Source organism: Tachypleus tridentatus, chromosome 4 (assembly GCF_004210375.1).
Source record: "Tachypleus tridentatus isolate NWPU-2018 chromosome 4, ASM421037v1, whole genome shotgun sequence".
NCBI classification, from domain to species: Eukaryota; Metazoa; Arthropoda; class Merostomata; order Xiphosura; family Limulidae; genus Tachypleus; species Tachypleus tridentatus.
In genome coordinates, this window is record NC_134828.1 from 38718073 (window position 1) to 38744885 (window position 26813).

At 34.3% G+C, this 26813-nt stretch overlaps 1 protein-coding gene across 6 annotated transcripts in view; it reads right to left on the minus strand.

Moving 5' to 3' along the window:
* Positions 1 to 300: 300 nt before the first annotated feature.
* The window catches only part of LOC143248883 (band 7 protein AGAP004871-like), a 143199-nt gene continuing 116686 nt past the window's right edge, over positions 301 to 26813 (minus strand). For 5 of the 6 annotated variants that reach the window (XM_076497776.1, XM_076497779.1, XM_076497774.1 and 2 more), the window contains 6 exons: positions 15866 to 15969; positions 15269 to 15341; positions 9319 to 9446; positions 1858 to 2117; positions 1551 to 1629; positions 301 to 1050 (listed from right to left, as the gene is read on the minus strand). In XM_076497776.1, the coding sequence (XP_076353891.1) occupies positions 856 to 1050; positions 1551 to 1629; positions 1858 to 2117; positions 9319 to 9446; positions 15269 to 15341; positions 15866 to 15969 (839 nt within the window). In that variant the 3' untranslated portion in view covers positions 301 to 855. The remainder of the gene's footprint in view (positions 1051 to 1550; positions 1630 to 1857; positions 2118 to 9318; positions 9447 to 15268; positions 15342 to 15865; positions 15970 to 26813) is intronic. The other variant, XM_076497775.1, reaches the window with a different exon arrangement.

Genomic DNA, 26813 nt, shown 5'->3' on the forward strand with positions numbered 1-26813 from the left:
TTATCACGTCTTAACGGTTTTATTATACAAGTGTATGTTCTGAAACATGTACACCTGTTGTAGTAGAGGCTAGGGATCAACAAGTATATACAACAGTTTACAGCTCCGTGACTTATCACGTCTTAACGGTTTTATTTGCTTAAGAGATGATTAACTAATGCAGACCGAAGGCCAATGTTAATGGGGGAGAAAGCAATAGAATTTTGTGTATAATTAGCCACTGTTATATTTTCACGGCAGTTCAGTCTCTACTAATATGTCGATGTAAAGATGTTTGGTAAACATTGAGAAAATGAATTATTTTATATTGATACTTTATTGTTCAGCAGATGAATACATAAGTGATAGTCTGATTACTTTTTATGTGCATTTCCATTGGAAACTATTTATTATGTTTAAGCTTGCTTTATTGTAGAAATTGAGAATATTTCATGACAGTTACAACAACTGATGGATTACACAACATTATACCAAAACAGAAAGTCTTAGCTATTCACACAAAATCAAGGAAAAAATCGAGTATTTAGCGATTTTACCCATACAGAATTATATAACACTTCCTATTTCCATAGACACATTTGAAGAAAGACAGTAATAAAATTCCATCACGAACTATATAAATATTGCCCAACTTAAAGCTGGATTTCATTAAACGAGAGACTGCTGTGATAAACTGGAGTGGTTAATGAGCTTTAACAAATTGTCACTAGATGGCAAGACAGTCTTTTGCAAACATCATTCTGGATATATTATGATATACAAAAATTTATTTATAACCAGTAGTAGAGACATTTTGCTCAAATGTACATTCAGCTGTTTAACACGGTATTATTCTCTTTGTTCTGAGATAGTACTTCAGATATTTCTCTTTAAAAATCCTCGGAAAAGTTCCAGAGGAATGGGAAAAACAATGGTGGAGTTCTTCTCCGTAGCGATGGAGCCGAGTGTTTGAAGATAACGGAGCTGGAGAGCCGATGGAGAGTCGGCGATCACTTCCGATGCTTCTCTCAACGCTCGAGATGCTCTCTGCTCCCCCTCGGCAGCGATCACCTTAAAAATGAAATAAAAGTAACTGAAATAACAAAGACTATACAACACAGTACAGGTACTGCTAACTTATGTTTTCATTATTCCAATAATGACTTCCGTTTTAAAGGCTTTCTTGTTCGGTTTCCCGTCACACCAAACATGCTCGCCCTTTCATCCGTAGGTGCGTTATAATGTGACGGTCAATCCCACTATTCGTTAGTAAAAGAGTAGCCCAAGAGTTGGCGGTGGGTGGCGATGACTAGCTACCTTCTATCTAGTCTTACATTGCCACATTACGGACGGCTAGCACAGATAGTCCTCGTGTAGCTTTGCGCGCGAAATTCAAAACAAATAAACTTTCTTGTTTTCACTTCAACATATTTGGAAAAACATTGTCCTAATAAAGCTTTAATATACATAAAGTGAAGAAAAAAAGTTTAGATGAGTGGTATTGCAGTACCGAAGTGGACAAGGAATAACGAGAGTCGTTATCAATTTGAAAGAAGATAAAAGAAACTTACCTTAGCACGAGCCTCACGAGCTGCTTCAGCTTCGGTGGCCATTGCTCTCTGCAATTGCACTGGCAAACGAACATCTTTTCTACGAGGTAAAAAGAAGAAATGATGCTTAAACACATTACAAAACACAAAGTAAAATTTTTTAACACATTATAAAACATAAAATAAAACGTTTTTTGTTAGTACACAAATTGTAATTTATTGTTGTAGCAAGTGAATGTAAGTTTCGTTTGCACTATTTAGTGGTTGTAAAATTCAAATTTAATTTAGTATTCGTTTGATAAACTAACCTTAAAAATAATAATCTTACATTTCAACTCGTTCAACTTTTACTCCCCAGGGGTCAGTAGCTTCGTCTAAGTTAGCCTGCATCACGTGACTAATGCTTTCTCTCTCTGACAGAATTTCAGACAAATTTTTAGTTCCTAATACGTTTCGCAGAGTGGTTGCCGCTAGGAGGCGGGTTGAGTGTCCATAATCCTCAACGTTGGAAACAGCAATGGTAGCGTTACTGATGCGGTAGTATACGACAGCGTCCACAGCCACGGTGACGGAATCTTTGGACAGTATCTTAAAAAAATAATATAAAAAAACCTCAAGGAAAAGCAGTTACACTCTTCTGCAGTATATAAATATATTTATTTCATAGTACTTAAATATTTATTTCTCCATAATGTTTTTACAATAAATCAGAATATGACTTCTACAAGGAATGATGTAAGCCTATACAAATTTACTCTTTGCTACTAAACAGTATAAATCAAATAGCTTGAGAAGCAACAGTTGGAAAACTGTTTACTGATCGTTATACTATCAAAGGTATATTCCTGATACATTTGCAATCTTTAATGGTCTTTAAAATGTAAGCCAACTTTTACAATATCCAATAAATATAAGATGTAGTATCGGTAATACCAACTTGTCTTTCTTGACGCACAAAACATCAATAGGCTTCAATGTTCAGTGTACCGTAAGAAGCATTAACACGCTTTATATTTTACAGTTGAAAGATTATCTCATTGTGATTATCAAATATTTAGTACTTATGGATATAAAGCTCTTTAATTGGTTGTCTGTGCTGTGCTAATTGCGGATATCGAGGCCCGAATTTTATTCCTATAAGACTTCTAGTTTACTGCTATGCCACTGAAGGTAGAAGGGTTCATAAGGAAGTAAATAATATTAAAGATTTTTATATAAAAAATATTCATTTAGTTTGACTTCCTGTTTCATTCAACACTGCTACATCAGGCGTCAAGCATTCCTTTCTAGCAGTCAACGGCAATTCATATTAATACAAGATTAGTAAAAATTGTAACTTTAAAAACGGTTAAATAGGGTTCGATAAAAAAGTACAGCAACAAGTCGAGTCAAAGGTAAATATTATATTTTCAACCATATAACTAGGGACTTAAAAAAAGTAAACAAACTAGACTGGAAATAGTGTCTACGTTATTTTCTCAAGCTAGAAACCTTTTTTTTGACTCCACTGAAATTGATAAGTGCTGAAGACGTGAAGTCAAAATTGTATCTGAATTAATTAATTCGTCTGTCAATGTCATCCATTAAATTTTGAGTTTGTGTTTTAAAAAACACGAGCCAAAAAATAAGAGAGATTTTGTTTAAAAGTATTGTTTACTTTGACTCACTGTTTGTTGCATAAAAACCTTCATTCAACAATAGAAACAATTACAACATATCCTAAGAGGAGTAGCGTCAGTAGAAATAGAATCCACGGAGTGGTGGGGATACAACCAGCTAATTAGTTTAGTATCACAAATTTTGGCTTTCTTTTTTTTATTTTGCAACTAGGAACACGAGATACGGCATTAGCAAGTAAGTGGAATTTAAGTGCAGATTTTGTTTGCTTGTAAAGACTAGACCTTGTAAAACAGAAAACTGTTTTGAAAAGTGGAATTATTTTGGTATAAACAGAAAGAGACTGAACTTAAAATGACGATACGTGTTTGAAATTAGGTTAAAAGTTTAATTGGAATAACAGTGGGGTAAAGAGTAGTTGCTGAGTGGGGTGCTTGGCTAGACGTGCAGATTTTACAATGAGAGTTTGAAAATACAAAGATGTTTTAGCTTTTAGGTAGCTCAGTCTAGGAGACTTACAATGACAGATTGAAATATAAAGAAGTTTTAGCTTTGAGGTAGCTCAATCTAGGGGGGTTTACAATGACAGATTGAAAATATAAGGAGCTTTTAGGCAGTTCAATCTAGTTGTGTGAAACAAGTCCTCTAGAAAATGAATATAATAATATAATTCACAATTGCTATATAAGTTAAATATTTACATCGCCCCCTATAATCTTACATCTATCATTACGTCGTTTCCATGACACGTGATCAATAATGGTCACCCTTTCAACTCTCATTCTCAAACTGATGATGACCTAAGGAGGTCAAAACGTTGTTATTTGATTTTTTTAAAATAAAAGTTTACTATATCCATATCAGCCGTCCATACTACTACTACTACTACACACACACACATATATACTTTTTAATCTACTTATTTTAGGTTTCATTATATTATTTTTATAGGTATACGACCGTTGTTGGGATATTATTTAGTTAACACCCCAGTAGTTCAGTTATATTGATCTTTTTTTTTTTTTTTTTTTTTTTCTTTTTTTTTCTATTTTGATAATTTTGTTTCATCTGGATTAACTATATTTCGGTAACTATCCGCAGAAGTTGCATGTTCGTTTAAATGAAGGATATTGTAGGCTTGAGTACCCACACACCCACACCTGTTCTTATTTTTAATTTGTCTTCCACTTATGAAATTTACGAATAAAGGTCAAACATGATAGACTAGGTATCTATAACGTCGTATGGATCTTACTTCCGTGAATACTCTTTTACTAGGATACACTTTATCTTTCCAACATTGCAATTTGTATCTCAAATTTATCTGTCTGACTTTTACACTCGATGATTTGTGTTTTTGGCGATTTCGTACGAAGGTTTTGAAATATTTTTGTAACGGTATTTACGAATGGGTGTTTTTCATTGTTCTGTGAAAATAGTGCAAAGCTCAGTTCACTTAACGAAATTTAAGTGTTGTATTTCTTTGATTAAACGTTTTGTAACATATATACCATTTTGCAAACTAAATTTCCTCTAGTACCTGTGACACAGACTCAACGAAAATGTTTGACAATGAATTGGCTGATTAACTTACTCACTTTCTGACGGCTCCCATGGCAGGGTCGTCAGGGCGCTTGACTCACAATATGAAGGTTGTGGGTTCGAATCCCCCCTTATAACCAAACATACTTGACCATCTAGCCGTGATGGCGCTATAATGTGACGGCCAATTCCCCTATTCGTTGGTATAGAGGAGAAGTCAGAAATCCAAGAGTTGATGGTAGGTGGTGATGACTAACTTTCTTCCCTCTAGTTGTACACTGCTAAATTAGCAACAACTAGCGCGCATAGGTTTGTGTGAAATTCAAACCAAACCACTCTCTGATTGGCTAACTCCAAACCTAACTAACTAACCATCCCCATGGATTATTTATGTTTTGTCTCCAAGTCTTCATTAAATTCAGATGTCACTCCAAAACTTGACATAAGAAACTTTCTAGATGTTGAATATCATCGTTGTCATTCCAAAACGTCTAAATGACAAACATTAAAAACAAAGTGCACGCACAGCAAAATTATAAAATGTAAAGAATGACCATTTATTTTCCTCTCTTTTTTTCATACGCTGTCCATTTGTAAAACAGCAGTAAGTTTACGGACTTATAACGCTGAAATTGATAGATTCGATTTTTCGCGGTAAATATAGCAGATAGCCTGATGTGGCTTTGTTGTAAAGCCAGGTGGTTAAGGCGCTTGACTTGTAATCCGAGGGTCGTGAGTTCGAATCTCTCTGGCACCAAACATGCTCGACCTTTCAGCCGTTGGGGCGTTATAACGTGACGGTCAATCCCATTATTCGTTGGTAAAAGAGTAGCCCAAGAATTGGCGGTGGGTGGTGATGACTAGCTGCCTTCCTTCTAGTCTTTCACTGCCCGCGAGTAGTTTTGCGCGAAATTCAAAAAAATAAAACAAACATTTTTTGCTGTTGATTTGCTACAATTGGTATATTATAAACATAAGAAATTATAGCTGTAATAAAAATTTATTAATTGGAAAACTTTAGATATTTGAACGGGAACGTTTATAGGTTTCGAAAGTTATAAACCGTTTAACTTCAGCTTATTAGCTTCGGGCGTTATTATTTCTACAAACATATTAGATATCTTCTGCAGTGAAAAACTCACGCCTGCTCAGTGAAGAAGGCAGTTAGCTGCCCGTTAAATGAACTGTGCCTATACCAACTCAAAAATAATTCGCTCATCCTGAACCGTCGATAAAATATTCAGTTCCAGACCAGATAGAAGAGTCAATATTGTTTGTAAGTTTATAAAACTTTTGTATATAACTCATTATTTGTAATAACCGTTATTATAAGTTACATTGTTGTTTGTACATTAAAGTATTGGTAAGCCTTGGGTATTTTTCATTTATTTGTATTTTAAATCTTTTCTTAGAAATGTCAGTGATCCAAAAGTATCTGGTTGCGTTGGTCACGTCAACTGAATTTGATTGCTCACTGCTTACCACTTCAAAGCTTCCACATAATTTTCTCATATCATATAATTCTCTTCAAGTTCATTAATAACACAGTTTGACTCAATATATTTATATTTAGCTTTCTGTGTTTCAATACAGAGAAACAAAGATAGAAGATTACCAATAAAACATCTCACACAGTTAGAAACAGAAGCCTTTGTTCATATTGATAATATATATTTTTTTAATTTTGTGTTATATTTCAGCATTACTGCTTTTTATAAAACTTACTTTAAGTTTGTTTTTTGCGTAAAGCTACACGAGGACTATCCGCGCTAGTCGTTCCTAATTTAGCAGTGTAAGACTGGAGGGAAGGCAGCTAGTCATCACCATACACCGCCAACTCTTAGGCTACTCTTTTACCAACGAATAGTGGGATTGATCGACACATTATAACGCCCCTACGGCTGAAAGGACGAGCATGTTTTGTGCGACGGAGATTCGAACCCACGACCTTCAGATTACGAGAAGGACCGCTTTAACCCACCTGACCATGCCAGGCCCTATTTACATTAAGACTTTAGGAATCAATTGAAAACAACTTAGTTTTGTAGCCTTATTTGGATTATTATATAGGGTTGGCCATAAATAAGTTTAGTTCCAAGTAGTTCAGTGATAAGTTTGAAGTTTACACAGTTAAAATTCGGGTTTCGATACCCGCAATGGGCAAATCACAAATAGCACATTGTGTAGCTCTTTGCTTAAAAACAATCAAATAAAAAGCAAGTTTATACGCTATTTCAATTATAGTTATTTTTTTTTCAATTATTGTTTGTTTCAGAGAACTATTTGATGGTCAGGTTTACTGGCTATTAAAATGGTGTACAGACTTAGTAAACATCAAAAATGGTTTATGTGCTGCAAGGGAAAAAGAAATTGTGGTAGTATGTGTACATCAGGAGGGAAAATGCCTTGAACAATTGTTTCAGGAAGGGAAAGTAGCTAGTAATCTATAACTTTTTTATATTTACCTTTTTGCAGTTCTAGTAACAATACGTTGTATTTTGTATTGTACACCTGATGGAATGAATCATTGGCTTATTAAGTAGATAACCTATTTATTACTCATACCGTATTCAACGAAGACAAGGACATTTTTTAAAAATATTTTAATAATTTTAATCCTAATATTATAAAAGTTATGTGCAAGAATGGGTACAAAACTATTTTTTGGAGTTTTACAAGGATGTGATAATTGAATATTTAGTAAACCTGAAGATGAGCTAAGAAGGTCGAAACGTTGTTCTCTGCTTTATTTTGTTAAAATTGTTAATACCCCTACCAGACGTCCTGAGATAAATTTTTAATTCAAGTGGGTTTAATTCAATGCAGGCTTTTGTTTTCTTCGACCTCAGCTAATAAAAGTATACTCTAAGCTGTTAGTGCTAAGAGGTAAGTTTTTCTACGGTATGTCTGTAAAAGTCTAAATCTGCTTAACTTCAAAATGGGTCCGGCATGGCCAGGTGGTTAAGGCGCTCCACTCGTAATCCAAGGGTCGCGGGTTCGAATCCCCGTCACACCAAACATGCTAGCCCTTCCAGCCGAGGAGGCGTTATAAAGTGACGGTCAATCCCACTATTATTTGGTAAAAAAGCAGCCCAAGAGTTGGCGGTGGGTAGTGATGACTAGCTGTCTTCCCTCTAGTCTTACACTGCTAAATTAGGAACGGCTAGCGTAGATAGCACGCGTGCAGCCTTGTGCGAAATTCAAAAAACCAAACCTTCCTAACTTTGAATTGATGAACCAAAATACAGTAACTAATGAACAGCACACATCGCTAGCCCTGGGGCTAATGTTTTAAAAACGAATAGTGGGATTTTATCATCACTCTTATAGCACACCAGTGGTCGTAAAGTGAGGATTTTATTTGTGGGAATGGATCGAGAAAAACGAATCATGGGCTTCAAGTCCGGGCACACTAACCGTGATGCTATCTATGCCCGTTATATAATACTTTACAACTGTAAGCAGATAGTTTCTGAGAGAATTAAAAAAATCGAAGATCTATAGGCACGAAAAGAAATATATTTAAATTGGTGAACTCTTAGGGTATCGAAAAAAAATATAAGGAAAGAATATGTAAACTTCGAATCGATTTAACGATTTACCAGAACGTCCTTTAATAGATATAATGTGGAAGGCATCAAAACTTACAGGTCTGTTTTTTAGCTGCTCATTCCTTTATGTCTGGAGTTTGGCAACACTTGATGATTTGGACATTGGACTCTCAATCTGCAGACCGCACGTCCCAATCCTATAATCGAACATACTTAACCTTTTAGGAGTGGGGAAGTAATAATGTAATTATTAATCTCACATTTCTTTAGTAAAGAATGGTTCAAGAATTGGCGGTGGGCTGCTTCCCTCTGGCGGTATTATATATTATTTAAAAATTAATGACGGCTAATGCAGATAAGCCTTCAGTATCTTTGAGCGAAATTCGATAAACAGTCAAATCTTAATAACGTAGCAGTCAAAGAAATGAGACTATTCCTACCTTTTGGTGAGAAAATATCCACTCAGACAATTGATAACAATACAGGTGTCATCTATTATCACGCAATAACTTAACTCAAGTAATAAACAAAGCTACAAATAAGTAAGAACCTACTTACTTCTTATGCCCGGCTTGACCAGGTGGGTTAAGGCATTCGACTCGTAATCTGAGGGTCACGGTTTCAAATTTTTTGTCGCAACAAACATGCTCGCTCTTTCAGCCGTGGAGGCGTTATAAAGTGACGGTCAATCCCATTATTAATTGGTAAAAGAGTAGCCCAAGAGTTGGCGATGGGTGGTGATGATTAGCTGCCTTCCCTCAAGTGTTACACTGCTAAATTAGGAACGGCTAGCGCAGATAGCCCTTGTGTAGCTACGCGCGAAATTCAAAACAAACCAAACAAAAGATATGAGAGGACATCAATTATCGATAATAGAGGAAATCCACTTTAAATGTGGTTATACCTGCAATTACAGTTTACCTAGAAATATGTATTTTGTGTGAACGTTTATATTACTCATAGTTTTGTTTATTTAGTATTTGTTTTTTGGTATTTCACTGCTACATTAGAGACGGCTAGCGCAGAGAGACCTCGTGTAGTTTTGCGCGAAATTCAAAAAACAACACGAACAAACTTACTTCTTGAGGCGGAACATCGAAGGACACTGTCCTCAAGTCCACTTTGCAGTAGGTGTCGATGCACGGGATAATGAAGAATATGCCTGAAACAGAATCGTTTTGGCTTTGGTCACTACTGCTCGGCTGATCTGGAAAATAGAAGGTCCATAAGACAAGCACGGAATGGCTTGGACCATTCCGAGTCTATTGTATCTATTAACTGTGCAAGGAAGAAAAGGTTGCTGTGATAAGAAAGACTCTCGTTAGAACACTATCACTTAATAATTCTTTTAGAAATATTATTTTAGGCCACTATTTTCTGGGCTTTAAATGAATGCCCTCATTTACCACCATGTTCTTCTTTCCGGTTAGCGTATTCGTTACGCAATATTTCTCTTTCTTTTCATATTTGGAGCATAATGTTTGGCAAAAATATTCTTCCACTAGCCTCCAATTGTAAAATTGCCAAATATATTGATCAAACCTGAAAAGGAAAATATTAAACGATTAGGTTCTACGACACGTACAGAACGGGAGCCTTTCTTCACTCACCATTTCTTCCGTTTATTTTCTGATATTTTTTACAGGAATGTTCTTGAGTTTATCTTTAGACATCTATAATGAATTTTGAAACTTTATGCTTCATTTTGTTTTAATTAATTAAGTTATGTAAAAACAACATTAAAAATGTAGAACAAAGTGACAAATATCAATTACAAACTTGTATAAAACTGCCATTGAAGTCTGGAAAGCCAACCTCAATCAGTACTACCACTGTGCGAAAAAAAAAGACAGATTTAAAATATGCTTTTATGAAGTGTATTAAATAATTAAAGGTTAAAAAACTGTATCCGTTTGGTAGGAAATGATTTTACTTGACTAAAGGCTTTACATAGAAGTAGAAGCTTTGATATTTTTGGTGCAAAACAATGTAAAATGTATATTACAACAAACAATTCCTTTTGAAAGTTAATAAAAGACTACAATATAATTCAGTTTTTATCAATGGCCTTTTTATAGCACTAATGTTTTTAGTTTGTTGAGAAAAACATTGTAAAACGTTATTAAGGTTCAAAGAAACTTATAAGCTGAATTACCACGTTAAAATACAAGGTTTTAATGAACCTTAAGAAATTTTCGTTGGAGGTGCCTCAATCCGTTTCTTTTTTACGTTCAGACATTTACATTTAGATGACATTAAAACAATAATTAGTAAAAATTAACAAAAATTTTGCTAACTAAAGTATTATTTGATTACTGACTATATGTGTCCACTTATAACTGACTAACAATTGGACTGATTGTCACCAAACTGACGTGATAAATTAAGATAGTCAAAAAAACGTATGGTTTTCAATACTACGATGATGAGGTATCGGTGACTTAGAACAGCTCAGATTTCAAATTCGCTAGATATTCAATGTAAATAATTTATTTCATTCGAATGTATAACTTACTTTTCAGAGTATTGACCAGACATGAATCTCCAAAATAAACAGTTTATATAAGGAAGCAGAATAAATAACTTCACTGAGCTTTTTTCTTGGAATTAGGTTATACATTATAAATTTCCATAACGTATTCCAATATGTTTATTGGTAGGTGGTGTCAGCTAACAATAAAAAATCTTCGATAATGTTTTTTTTTATTATGATGTAGAATAATGAAATTTGAAATATAATTTATGGAAGCTTATAGGTATTAATCTTTTATATGAAAAATAAAATCAAAATATTATCCAAACTTTCTGAAAATTCCAATCAACTATGGGCATTTTAAATAATGAAATTAGGCTTAAAAATCTATTTCACTGAAGCTATATTTAGCGAAGTGCAACATCTTATCAAGCCAAATGGCTTATTTGTACAGTGACAAGTGGTGATAGATTTCTTCAGCTCAGTTTTTACGATAAAAACCTAGTCAGGATATAATAAAGAAACTCGTCAAAAACAATGAAATATAATAGATAAACAGAAACATTTTAAAATATTAAAATTTCGTCTGAACACAACAGTAAATATTCATTTTTCCAAATATTTGTTACTTGTAAAGAAGGTTAAAGAAAGGTCAAAACTTATGATCTTTAAGCTGAAACCATTCAAATTACTTTGTTGTTGTGTTTTTTTTTTTTATAATGTTATGAGACACGTTTTGGAAAGTTAATAAATTTATTTCTGTTTCTAGCGTAACGGTAATTCTCATTAGACTATCGCGGACTGTTAATTACATATTCTAGCCTGGCCCAAAAATTAACTGTATAAACCTTCAGTTATTGTATAAGTTATAGGAAGACATATTGTATTACATGATCTATGTGTCGCTTTCGCTATAACATATATATGCAACACTTTCTTGGTAAACTCTTATGACCAGTTATTTGATCTGCCGGTACCACATACATACAAACATATAAAAATATTTCACTCTGATGATTTTTTAATTTTTCTAAAGATTGGCAAACAACGATTTTGCTCGAGCCTATGAAACACCTTCTCACCCTCGCCTCTTACAATTTCGGACTAATTCCAAACATTTTTACAGGAGAATCAATTTGCCCATCAGTATCTGAAAAAACAATATAGATTTATCTAAAGAAAAGTTGGATAAAACGGAACCACTTCACTGTTACATGAAGGCAAGAGACTGGAACTACTTACTATTCAGGCCATAAGCGAAAGTCTTCCGTTGGAATTGTGAAGCATGAATAGCAATTTTATTGGTAAACTGAGTTAGCAAAGAAAAATGAAGTAAAAAATAAAATACAATAGCTTCAAGGCTAACAGTTATTTAAAATTAATTCAGGTTACAACTATCCTAGAGGTTGTTTACAAAATCCACATTAGTTATTTAATTAGCAAAATATCTTTCTTTTCTTCTACCTAATTACTTATAACCTTTGGCCTGGCATGGCCTAGCGCGTTAAGGCGTGCGCTTCGTAATCTGAGGGTCGCGGGTTCGCGCCCGAGTCGCGCCAAAACATGCTCGCCCTCCCAGCCGTGGGGGCGTTATAATGTTACAGTCAATCCCACTATTCGTTGGTAAAAGAGTAGCCCAAGAGTTGGCGGTGGGTGGTGATGACTAGCTGCCTTCCCTCTAGTCTTACACTGCTAAATTAGGGACGGCTAGCACAGATAGCCCTCGAGTAGCTTTGTACGAAATTCCAGAAAACAAACAAACAAAACAAACTTATAACCTTAAACACAACAGTCAAGGTATGCTGTAGTGAACAGAAATGACAACGAACCTAATAGTCAGTATTAACATATTAAAGATCATTGTCGTATATATAATTATGAGCTGCATGGTAAAACTTAATAATTAAGGACTAATAAGTAAACAATAGCAACAAAGATAGAATTGTTGATAAGATCACACAGATAAAACTGTAAGGCGGGTTATTGTGATGAATCAGCTGTGACTGTATAACTGATAACTTTATCAGAGCTTGACACACTTTACGAAACTAAAGATGAATCAGCGATGACTGTATAACTGAAAACTTTATCAATGCTTGACACACTTTACGAAACTAAAGATGAATCAGCTATGACTGTATAACTGATAACTTTATCAGTGCTTGACACACTTTACGAAACTAAAGATGAATCAGCTATGACTGTATAACTGATAACTTTATCAGTGCTTTACACATTTTACGGAACTAAAGATGAATCAGTTATGACCGTATAACTGATAACTTTATCAGTGCTTGACACACTTTACGAAACTAAAGATGAATCAGCGATGACTGTATAACTGATAACTTCATTAGTACTTGGCACACTTTACGGAACTAAAGATGAATCAGCTATGACTGTATAACTGATAACTTCATTAGTACTTGACACACTTTACGGAACTAAAGATGAATCAGCTATGACTGTATAACTGATAACTTCATTAGTACTTGACACACTTTACGGAACTAAAGATGAATCAGCTATGACTGTATGACTGATAATATTATCAGTAAGTGGGCACACTTTACGGAATTACAGATTCTTGAGCTTGTTGTTCAGATTTAAAGTAATTTAGATTCTAAGTCAATACAATTTGCTTTTATCTTTGATGGTTCTGCAAACAGTAAACAAGAAAGAAAGAAAAAAAGGATATATTCATGGACACATTACGTGCCTCACTAAGGCTGTTAGGGGTCGAAATATTGGATTCCATCTGTCTTAATCATTCACTTTTTCTTAACGTACTGTTACAGAGCAGTGAGTAACCCTTGCCATTTGAGCCCTCATGGGAATTAAACCACCTGTCTCCAAATAAGTTGATTCTTTCATATGCACGTAATGTTAGTATGGGGTAGAAGAATGAAGCAATATAAGAGTTGGTTGTTTACTTAGGCTTAGATCGAAACCGAAATAACCACAAACGATGTTTAGATACACGAGTAGGGAATGGTTAGATGGATAAGTGTTCGCAAATATTGACAGATTGACTTAAAAGATGACTTATAAATGAATTTAAATAACTGTTTAATGGATGGTAAATATGATGTACTAATTACGTAGAATAAAGAATACATTTACTTTAAAAATACACTTTGGATACAGTGGTGTATTGGTTAAAGACCAAAATAACACATGGATATCTTTAGTCTAATGGAGTGAAGAAACCAAGAAGCAAGGTGAATAAGATGGAGTATCTTTCTAATATATGAATAGTTAGAAGTGGTTCACCATCTAAACAGAACAGATTATTAGTGAAATAGATGAGTAGAAGTGGTTACTTAATCACTGAAATAAGTACTATTTCTTTAAATAAATAGGAAAAAAGTGTTATTTTTCAAATGTAGAATTTTTTTTCTAATGAATTAGGTAAAATCAGATGTTTTATACCTAAATTAATCGATGAAATAATTTTGTTAATAAACTAGATGGATAGTATAAGGTGGTTCACTATCTAAGTAGATGAAAGTATATGACTAATTAGCTTTGAAATGGTCCAATTTAATGATAATAAATATTTGGTGTTTTAAACCTGAATTTCACATTATGCAACACACTAGATAAAAACAGCAACAACAGGTAAAAGACCTACAAAGTTCAGGCACGGTTGTCCTTAAACTAGGATTTCTGACCACAGTATGAGAAACAAATCACCAACACCCATGCTTTACATGATTACTCCTGAATATTTTGTGGGATTGACTGTTACTTTTATAATGCGCTTATAGCCACGAGTACGAACTGTGGGCAGAAGTTTTTTGTGATCTACTAGATATAATTAATATTGTTTTGATCGTAAAACAACAAACTTCTGAGTTAAATAGGGTAAATAAATAACAGTAATTTGTTATTACTGGTAAAATAAACTGACATTACAAAATTAAAAGTGGTAGTAATTCTGAGCATTATAGAATACGAACAAATTATAGAAAACAATGAAAATGTAAAGTATAAAGATCTATTGGTTAAACGCTTTTCCACTTAAAGTATTTTCCTTGAATATGTACAATTAGAAAAAAGTCTTTAGTAGTGTTTTTTTACATTGTCAGTTTAGCATCGGATGAGACTTCGAAGAAGGAAAGTGATTTTGTGTAAAACACTGTATTAATTTCAATGAGATCTAAACTGACCCGAAAATGTGAACCTCGACTGGTTATGGTAGTGATTTTATGACGTAATGAGAAGTTATATATTTTCATATTACAGTTTATTTTATCAAAATAATAAAGTATTTTCAACTTATGCTAAGTATTGAAAATAAGTATAAAAACTGTCGTGGAAAATGTTAACATTTGAATAAAAATATTTTTGTCTCTAACGGATCTCTTTTGAAGAATATTATAGAATATTATATGTACTTAAATATATATAAATATTTCCACGCCACATATGAAATCTTTGCCTATGGAAAAATGATACGTACACATATTTAAATAATGTTAAAACAATTATTTCATCGTCAGAAATAGGTTTTGTTCAAGAGATGTAAAATCTTTCTCAAGAGATGTTTTTACCTGGGCCTTTCGCGCCACCTCGAACAAGTCTGCCAAGTCTAAATATCACAGCCCTCTCGTACTCTTGAACAACCTAGATCATTAAGACAAGAACAATGGAATATAAGAAGAGTGACAACAGTCAAATATGCACTATGTTCTTTCAAAAACATTTCTATACCCACAGTTCCTATCCAATGAGTCTTACTGTAATAGACATTAACCAAACATTATTTCATTATTACATATAGAATTTGAATAATATTAATGTCATTCGTTCAAGAAACTATTCCTGAACAGTGATCCTTTCTTTAAATTTTTACATTTAAACAAGAAAAAATATTTTTACAGACAGAGTTTGGATATTATATGATATTAATTATCCAAGAAACTGTTTCTAACCAATGATTCCTTCTCTTATGTTTGACTGTTAGACATTAACCAGACATTATTTTATTATTACAGACAGGGTTTGGATGACGTTAATTTATAATCTTTTGAGAAACTCCTTTTGACAAATTATTCCTGATTTTATTTAAACTAAAGTGTTCACAGAAAAAGATACGTATATTTTAATGTTCCAATCTTGAAGTAAGAATGAAAAAAAACTGAACATACCTTGACACAAAAAATGAACGAGAAAGGAAAGGTTGCTATGATCAACAGAACTGATATGGCCGTTAAGATATAAGCACACATACCAGGGCCCTCGTTAACCTTAGCTGAAAAATCGTGAAGGAAAATTTAGTTTTAGAAACAGAGAAGAGTTTGAATTCGAGATTGTTACACATTTCTTACACTAGGTATAACTGTATCTAAAACGAAATATACATTCTACAAATACAAGTAGCAGTACAGAATATTGAAAAATCATACCTAAAACCGTTCGTTGTAATATAATGAAAATCAAAAATCAAAAACATTCTTAAAGTTATTAGCTAAGCTGAAGTCAGAAAGTCGGAGCGAACTTTAACGTCAAGTATGTTTCTGGTTAACACAAAGTTTCAGATGAAAAACGCATAATTTAATATATGAAGTAGCTATTATGTTTGGTTATTCACTTCTAAACTAATTTTAAGATTGATTAGTGTTATTTTTTACGTAGTTTATTATGAAACCAAACACGTTAATGTTGGAGTAATTTAATTCCACGTGCATGTTAAAGTTATTACTCGAACATGAACTGTCTACTTTGTTAAGGTTGGAGTAAATAAAGTAAAGTTGGAGTAATTTAGTTCCTTGTACCGTTAAAGTTGGAATAATTTAATTTCCTTTTTAGCTAACCTCAAAGCAATTTATTTCCCTGTTCTGTTAAGGTCCAGGTAATTTAGTTTCCTGTGAAGTTATCGTTGGAGTAATTTAGTTTCCTGTGGTGTTAAAGTTGGAGCAGTTTAATTCTCCGTGTACTGAATGTTGAAACACTTTAGATTCCTGTAAAGTTAACGTTATTATCAATTTAGGTCCTTGAGCTTTTAAAGTTTGAGTAGATGTTAACACCGGGATAGTTTAATTCTTGTTAATCTGATGAGACACAAGGAACTTACTGGTGGAGTTTTAAACACAATACGTTTGAGTTCACGCCTTTTAATACTTTACACCAAAAGGTGTTAACATCATGTTTCAGCCATCTTGTTTTTCATAAGACACAATAATGAGATATTTTGTAGTTGTTGTTTTTTTTAACTCATAACTACCAAAAACACCTGTTAATAAATATTCTTAATATGAGGAAACAATTTTTCGGTATACTTGAGTGAAAGGAGTAGAAATCGTAATGCTAAATACAACTTAATATCTCTATACAAGGTTCTATTTAAATATTTAAATGAGAACCTTTTTATAACCAATAAACCAACAACATGCATAGAAGTTCTTGACCACCAGGTGACATCGCTGCTTTCATATTTACTATGAATATTTGTTTGTTATTAAGCACAATGCTACAGAATGGGCTATGCTCTGCCCGCCAGGAGTATCGAAACCCAGTTTTAGCAGTGTAAGTCCGCAGACTTACCACTGTGCAATTGGGGGTCTATTATGAGATAGGTTTCATAATTACTACACTCATTGACCCACAGGTTAATTTTTATTACGTTATAATAGCATAAATTTAAAACTTTCACAATATCATAGTTTTCCGATAACTTTTTATATCATGATCTAAGTTAGAAACTATTTCTCAAGCATCTTTTAGCTCTTTATGGACATTGATGATATTTAGACAACGATAATAAATTTTACAATGCGTAGAAATGTGTCAAAGAATTAAGATGACAAAAAATCACAACACAAAATGCGTAATAGAGATTTTTTGTTACTAGCTTATTAGCTGAAACGTGGACACACTAATAAATCACTCAACATGTAACGAAAGTACATCAAAATATAGCATTCAGAAGTCTGTTTGGTTATTGTTAAGATTAGAGCTACACAATAAGCTATCCGCGCTCTGCCCACTCAGGATATCGAAACTCAAACTTTCAGGCACAGCTGTCTCCCTAATGTTGAACTGTTGACCTGAAGGAGGGCAACAAATAATGAGCACTAATGTTTCCATGGCTGCAAAAGGATTCACTGGCACTTTTACAACGTGCCCACTTACAACCGATTGCGCAAACCGTGTTCAAAAGGCACATAGCGCAATAGAATAGTAGATCTTCCAATACGTAGCTTGGGCAGCTAGCCCCGCAACCACGCCAGGCACACCAATTAAATAGCTGAGAACTGCACACGTAATAATACCGCATCTTTGTGTGCACTACCATTGTGTGTTGCTGTGAGATCTCTACTGACGAATGTTCATTGTTTGATGTTTGTACAAGACCTACAATAATACTGTTGAATTGGTCGTTGCTCTGCTTGAATGGGCTAGATGTGGGTTTAATATTTAAGGCACACGAGTGTAACTATTTGGGTCCAAGGTTCGCGTTGCAAAAACAAATCGCGTTTCGTAATTTGGATTCGTGGGCGACTTATAAGAGTGACAGCCCAATCCGCCGTTCTATAAGTTTAACCTTAAGAGTAGTAGGTTATAGGTCTTGTTAACTAGCTGTTTGTCCCTCTTGTCTGTTAGTTGTTCGAAACAATTAAAAATAAAAAAATGTGTATATATATATACTAGAAATGTGATAAATTTTGTTTTGTTTGTTTTGGAATTTCGCACAAAGCTACTCGAGGGCTATCTGTGCTAGCCGTCCCTAATTTAGCAGTGTAAGACTAGAGGGAAGGCAGCTAGTCATCACCACCCACCGCCAACTCTTGGGCTACTCTTTTACCAACGGATAGTGGGATTGACCGTCAACTTATAACGCCCGCACGGCTGAAAGGGCGAGCATGTTTGGCGCGACTGGGATGCGAACCCGCGACCCTCGGATTACGAAGCGCACGCCTTAACGCGCTAGGCCATGCCAGGCCCTGTGTGATAAATAAGGAACTTCTTAATTTCTGTTGCAAAATATCCATAAAAACATTAAAAATGTGTTCGTTTAATTATTATAATATACACTAACAAAAGAAATATAAATAACAAATTAAATGTATTATATATAAGAGACTGTCATAAGATAACACGTGACTTACGTTTGAAACAAATTGAATAGGTTATCGATAACCCTAAATTGCAAACATAAGAAATGATCTGCTCACGTACTGATAGCACAAATTTTATCCATGAAATAGAATGATAGAGAACGAAGGACTTAATAAAATAAGGCCTGAACCATTTATGTTCTGATTAATTGAAGTAGTCACTGAAGAGAAGGAGGAAAAGCAAGGACTAAAATAAAGCAAGTACTGATTCACGCATGTCCTCACAAGACCAAAATTATCCATTGAGTGGAAGAATGAAATGCAATGACTGATGGTAGGGAGGCGCACACCATAAGTGTAATAACGCAAGACCAACTCCATCCTGACAAATATAACCTCACTCAGCAGTGTGGGTTCGTCAGTCTCATCAACACCCAACATCTGGCAAAGAGCCAAGCTTCGTGGAAAGTGCATAGGCACAACACTTTGATGTGGTAAAGAATCACATGAACCGAAACTGAAACCTTTCCTTTCTTATCACACTTTCTGATTACTGTCTCTCGTCACTACCTTCTCACTTGTATACGCGAGCTATAAGATTTATTATGTTGTGAAACGGCTGTATCCATTCATTAACGTGCTCAAGGATAAGGCTTAGTGGAATTTTACGTTTATTACTGAATTAAATTTCATAATAAAACAGATAATCAGGTTTAAAATCCCTAAGACATGCTTTATTTAAGATCTTATTTCATGGTTTGTTTCATCATTCTTACGCTCACGTCAAGTGCCGTCTAAAAAATTTCCTTATTTAGAATACCATAGAGCTTGAAAATAATTTTTTTTTCAATCTTGTCGTCACTACAATACCGTAACAAAATATAAGGTATATTAAGAAATATTAAAGATGTCGCACGTGGATGACATAACGATGCAACTTATGGATATTAAAAAAAACTTCTTATCTTTCGTATAGTTTTACTCTAAAATTATTCAACTGTTATCAGGTTCCACTTTTTAAAATGTGTCTTTGGAACCCTCGTGAATTTATGTTTCCATATGTTGGTAAACAATCGTTAATATTTTAACTTAACAGTTTTCAGTTTTTTAAAATCAATAACTTGTATTTTTTGGTTTATTGTTGACTTTGCAATTTCCACTGAACGTTCTGCTATATAAATGTGACATAAATGTCAATCTCATTATTCATGGGAAAAAGAGTAGCCCAAGAGTTGGCGGAGGATGGTGTTGACTAGTTTCCTTCGCTGCTAAACTAGGAACAGCTAGTGCTAATATCTCTCGAGTAGCTTTTTCCGACATTAAAAATCGAATGTGTTCTAGTAACTTAGACAGCATAAATTAATACAACGTAATACATTAAAATATGTAAATATATAATATCTATATTATATCGTTTTATGATATTACACAAACTACACTATTGGTTGTTGTATATTAACACTCTAAATACTTCCAGAGGATTATTTCGACAAATTGTCATTTATACTCGCATGCAAAAATATTCAGAGAAACTATGATATTTACGTGTTGCTAATTGCGTTCCATCGGTCATTTTTAAGCTGTTCTTTTTTTTTTTTAATTCAGCCTTTATTTCTGTCCAATACCTATTTTTCGATTTTTTCATGTTAACTTCGTGAAGCTTGAAATCTTGACTGTATAATGCTTTGTATAATATGTTGGTCGATCTTTCATTTGTCTCCTAAGTTACTCCCTACGAAACCAGAAAGATACACTTCCATCTGCTACATTATATAAAGTTATCTAAAAATAATTAATGTTATGAACCTCGGTTTTCTGATGAAAGAACAACAGTAGAAAATTCTTCTTTGAATAAACCTGTTAAGTATCATCTGTTTTTCAACTTTTATCAACAAACTTTTTCATAAAATTTAATTAAAATAATCTGTTCAAACCAAAGACCTATAAAAATGCAAGTTCTATTAAAAAACCTGTCATAAAATAAATAATATATATTCCAAGTGCAATGAATTAGAACGAATAAAAATATTTGGATTCCGTAAATGGGCTTTATATCTAAGTAACAAGGTTTATTTTTTACATTGAGTAATTAGATTTCGTGAATGCTTTAGAGAATCAATTGATAATATAAAAAATCTCAGTTCATTATCCAGATAAATTGAGAATACATATTGTCATAAAAATGCCTAAAAGCGTTTTGACTAGTTATTAGACTTATATTATATTGTGTTATCTCAAGAAAACCTGTTTACTTGATTTCCAGCTGCAAACGGAGCTCAAATTGTCCATTTTGGAACTATGCGATAATACAAGCAAAATAAATTTATATTGGAGCATGGCATGGCCTGGTGGTTAGAATATTCGTTTTACAATCTGCCTGTCGCAGGCTCAAATCCCGTCACTGTTTAAGCTGTGGGAGCGTTATGTATATATATAATGTGACAAAATGTGTGTGTGTTTTCTTATAGCAAGCCACATTAGGCTATCTGCTGTGTCCACCAAGGATAATCGAACCCTTAATTTTGGTGTTGTAAGTTCGTAGACTTACCATTGACCCAAAGGGGGACTATAATATGACAGTTAATCCTATTCTTCAATTAGAGTAGCCCAATAATTTGCCGTTGGTAGTCTTAACTAGCTGTATTTCCTACAGTCTATCGCTTTATCAATTAGGGATGGCTAAACCAGACGAATTTGAATAGCTTTGTGCGAAATTAAACAACATAAAAAACACTTTATATCATTTTATAGACCGTCCCGATCTGTTCGTCAGAATAACATATCTGATTTACACTAATGCTTGAAATATGGGATTTTAAACTTGCTACATCATCGATGAAATTTAAAGTAGTATTAGGGTCACATGATGTCATTGGCAATCATTATACGGACCTGCAAAGAAACCGGTGAGGACATCACGGAACGTGCCATGCGGAATGAGTGGTGGCCTGTAGAGTCATCGCGAAGAGCGCAACGTGGAACTCATGGACACATCGTGTAGAAAGCTTCACGAAATGGATGACAGCCAATTGAAACATTATGGAGAGCGCCACGCAGAGCACGTGAAGACACCGCGGAAAGCAAGGTAGCCAGAGGCAAGATGGTGTTGTGTGTTATATAACTCCAATTTATCATAACTGTTCCGAGTGAGAGGTATCAAATAATAACAACTCATCACGATCCAGTACAAACCTGATATATTTCAGACTCACTGAGAAAGGGTAATGTGCACTTTCTACACTCTTAGTTACTAAAAGTAGGACCCGGCATGGCCAGGTGGGTTAAGGTGTTCGACTTGTAATCCGAAGGTCGCGGGTTCGAATCCCCATCGCACCACCAAATATGCTCGCCCTTTCAGTCGTGGGGGCGTTATAATGTACGGTCAATCGGACGATTCGTTGGTGAAAGAGTAGCCCAAGAGTTGGCGGTGGGTAGTGATGACTATTTGCCTTCCCTCTAGTTTTACACTGCTAAATTAGGGACGGCTAACGCAGATATCCCTCGAGTAGCCATTGAGTTAAACTGATTCGGAAATTGTCATATCTACCCAGTAGTTGTTAGGTATTTTCAAGCAGAACGTACACCCTTGGGCTAAATGGACAGCTACTCTATATAGTCGTAACAGTCCTGAATTTAGAACTGTTGAATTGGGGGAGATTAAACGGCGAAGACAATTTGGCGTTTATGAGTCTACCGCTAGTACTAACAAGAAAGGGGAACTGTTTACATTCTGTCTAACATTCAAAGTCAAGGATAAACCGAAAAAACATAATGAGGTTCTTTTGTCAGTGAACTGTAGTTTGTTTGCATGATGTTTAAACGTCAGAACTTGATACTCATATAACCTGATAATAAAGCGATATGCTTAATACTAGGATTTACTTTACTTAGCCTTTCAAACAACAAGATTTTTAGACGATTAAATTTCCCTCTCGTAACAGAAACCGCGAATTTCAGCGAGAAACTCAAACGACAACTACTTGCGCCTTCACCTAGTTTTGGAATGATATCTGATTGATAAGTCTGATAGACAGAAATAACTGATGAATTATTCATACGAAAGAAGGAATTCTACATTAACTTTTTTGTTAAAAGATAAATAAAATTGTTCCTTTTCATTCATGAATTATGTGAACAAACCTTGTAATATGACGAAATATTTGGTATCAGTGATAGAAATAAGTCAGTGAAACCTGTTCGGAATAAGCAATAGCTTATGTGTTAGTACGAGATATATGTTTTAATTAACCATATCTGAATCATAGATTGGCTGCTATTGTTTCATGAGGTACCCGGATTTAGCACCTCAGTGGAGCTTTCTTTAGCTCGTCTTAGCAATCTCAAAAGAATCACGTGTTTTTTGGGAGATTATATGCGTTTTTAAACAGTAGGAACAATAAACTTGGATTGATCAGGGTGAAATTTAATGGTGAAGGACCAGTCACAGCATCCCCCAGCGCCAGCCATGGATATATATATCAGAAAGATGAAAAAGGTTTATCCACTGGTAGACACGTATGTACATACAAAAAACCCATTAGAAATGCAATATGATACACGCACAATTTTTCCCAAATTAAAACACTGAAAACTATATCTCAGAACCCCAATAAATAATTATTATTTCCAATTAAAGTAATTAATAACTATATGCAACAAGCTTCCAGCAACATGCACACTTTCGTTTCTATAGGACAACTTTGTTTTCTTTTTCCTTGTTCCTGTAAAGGTGAAAAAGTACTTACTTCCGTTTCACTAGAGCTTCCAAGTGTCTGGTTAACACCTCATCATATTGATCACAGTTCTCACGAGCTATTCTGCTTATAAAGAAATTGTTGCTAAGGCATTAACGATTACGTATCAAAAAACTGACTCAGCTGTCACTGAGTCAGTAGGCAGACATATGGTGAAGGTATATTACAGAACAACTTCTAGGTTTATGACGAGGAAATTTACGTAAGTGATTGAAATTTGTACACTTGAGAAATATGTGCCAAATTTCCTTTGTATGTATTACCATATCAAATTTCCTTTGTATGTATTACCATATCAAAAATGAGAAAAAGGTATTACTTAAATATTTCTTTGTGTAAACTATCATGTCAAATATGTGAAAAATGTAATTGGAAAGTACTCCTCTGTGAAGACTATGATGTTAAATATGTGAAAAATGTAATTGGAAAGTACTCCTCTGTGAAGACTATGATGTTAAATATGTGAAAAATGTAATTGAAAAGTACTCCTCTGTGAAGACTATGATTTTAAATATGTGAAAAATGTAATTGAAAAGTACTCCTCTGTGAAGACTATGATGTTAAATATGTGAAAATGTAATTGAAAGTACTCCTCTGTGAAGACTATGATGTTAAATATGTGAAAATGTAATTGGAAAGTACTCCTCTGTGAAGACTATGATTTTAAATATGTGAAAAATGTAATTGGAAAGTACTCCTCTGTGAAGACTATGATGTTAAATATGTGAAAAATGTAATGTGGAAAGTATTTCTTTGCATGTACTATCACATGAAATATATACAATTGTGAGCCAAGTGAGAACACTTAAAGCATTTAAGAACATAACTTGAACGCTTACTTTGTACAAGAGTGTCCAGAGGTTAATAATTTCATAAATAACGTTAACAAACTAAATTGTAAAAATAGTGAAAATAAATAATATGTATTTTTGTTTAATCGCTGAATCATAAAAAGTAATGTTGAAACTGTTGAATGTGTACTTGACAAATACTAAACTCCTGTGTTAACCGTTGTAGTATATCATACCAGATGTCCATCAACATTTTTAGCAAGACAAAGAACAAGTAATGAAACGTCTGATTTTCATCGCATTGTAACATGCTATAATTTTAAAACCTACGATTTAAGATAATTATTGTGTTTGCTTTCAACGTAGTAAGAAAAAAAATCCAGTGGCTTAAAAAAAAAAGATAAGTAACACTAAAGTTAATGACAACAAAATTCTGGTTACGTGTGTTTTAAAAATCCATCTTTTTTTACTGATCAATCATGTTTAGAAATTAGGGTAGTGACTTGTAAGAAAAAACGTAGCTAGATACTATACAGTATTAGTATTTGAACACGACAAATTTGACTTATTGGTGACTGGCGTTTGTATTAAGTTAATATAGCGATCTCCAACTTAAATGGACAAGGTTTTCTTTGTCTTTCCTTATTGCTTCCAAAAACATATATTAATTCTGCTACTCAGTGATGATAAAATGTATTTTCCGAAGTTCTTATGACCTACTCAACATTAAATAGTTTCTAAATAGCTGTTCTTCTAAATTCCCGGTATGAATGACCAAGCGTGTTAATGCGTTCGAATCGTAATCTAAGAGTCGCGGGTTCAAATCCCCGTCATGCCCGCCCTTTCAGCTGTGGGGGCGTTATACCGTGACGGTCAATCCCACTATTCGTTGATAAAAGAGAAGCCCAAGAGTTGGCGGTGGGTGGTGATGACTAGCTGCCTTCCCTCTAGTCTTACACTACTAAATTAGGGACAGCTAGCGCGGATAGCCCTCGTGTAGCTTGCGCGAAATTCTAAAAATACCAAACTAGATTCCTGTATTTAGAAATGTCCATTCCTACATATTTGAAACTATTCTAAGACCCCAACTTCTAAATACACTGTTGTGAACGTACATGTAAGGTAACATCGGTTGAAGTTGAGAGAATAAGAAAAAGCGACCGTCCTTTGGTCAGTCTCTAAGGGATAAAGGAAAGTCCGGTGTTCGTTATAGTGTTTTTTGTACATCTTCCATACCTTGGAAAGAGTGTTACATTTTTTAAGCCACCGGTATTCTTCTTTTACTAAACTAAAAACAAACACTGAAATTATTTTAAAACCTTAGAAAATGATTAAAGTAAGTAATGTAACCGCCGCCTTTCTAAGTTCGGCCAGTATAAAAGTAGATGCTAGGTCAGCAAAAAGGTGACCGATTCAGCGAGGATTTCAAAGTAAAATATAAAAGAAAGGACTTAAACAAGAAAAATAGAAGACTGGGATATGAAAGAAAGAACGAAGGAAGAAAATAATATACTGCCAGTAAGAAAGAAAAACCTACATTTACATCTATGTGTTAATGGTTATCAGTAATAAATATTAATTTTGTTGTGTTTCCATTGTTATGAGTCAGTTCCCGATAGGAATAAGTGCAACCTAAATAAAACTGATGGGCTTAAGTAGGGAAAGCGAAGTGTGGATATAGCACGATCATGATATACCAGTACAAAGAAATGACCATCTCTACTGAAAAAATTAACAGAGCAGTAGAATACATAGCTTTAAAGGGTTTCGAGCGCTCGTTGTTGTTTTGAATTAAGCACAAAGCTACACAATGGGCTATCTGTGCTCTGCCTACCACGGCTATCGAAACCCGGTTTTTAGCGTTGTAAGTCGCAGACATACCGCTGAGCCACTGGGGGAATCGAGCGCTTAAAATAAATACAGTTAGCTGACTTATCCATTACTAGCAGGTTAAGTACTAGAGGTGCTACTGTAATGTAACTTGATTGACTGTATGGAGCATTTGAAACGTTTTACATATGTGCCGCATTCTTAACTTTGCATAAATAAATTACCGTTTTCGTTTTGTTTTTGAATTTCGCGCAAAGCTTCACGAGGGCTATTTGCGCTAGCCCTCTCTAATTTAGCAGTGTGAGATTAGAGGGAAGGCAACTATTCATCACCACCCACCGTCAACTCTTGGGCTACACTTTTTACCAACGAATAGTGTGATTGGCCGAACATTATAACGTCCCCACGGCTGAAAGGGGAAGTATGTTTGGTATGACGGGGATTCGAACCCGCGATCTTCAAATTACGAGTCGAGCGTCTCAACCACCTGGTCATGCCGGGCCTAATAAATTGCAACAAATACTTGTGTACAGTGTGACTTCGCGTATCGTACGCACTAGCCTTTTTTGGCTTACATATTACGAAATAAAAAAAAGAATGTGCCTATGTGTAGTGTGCAGATAATACTAGCTGTTGATTGGCCTTTGTGCAGTGAGTTGTGTA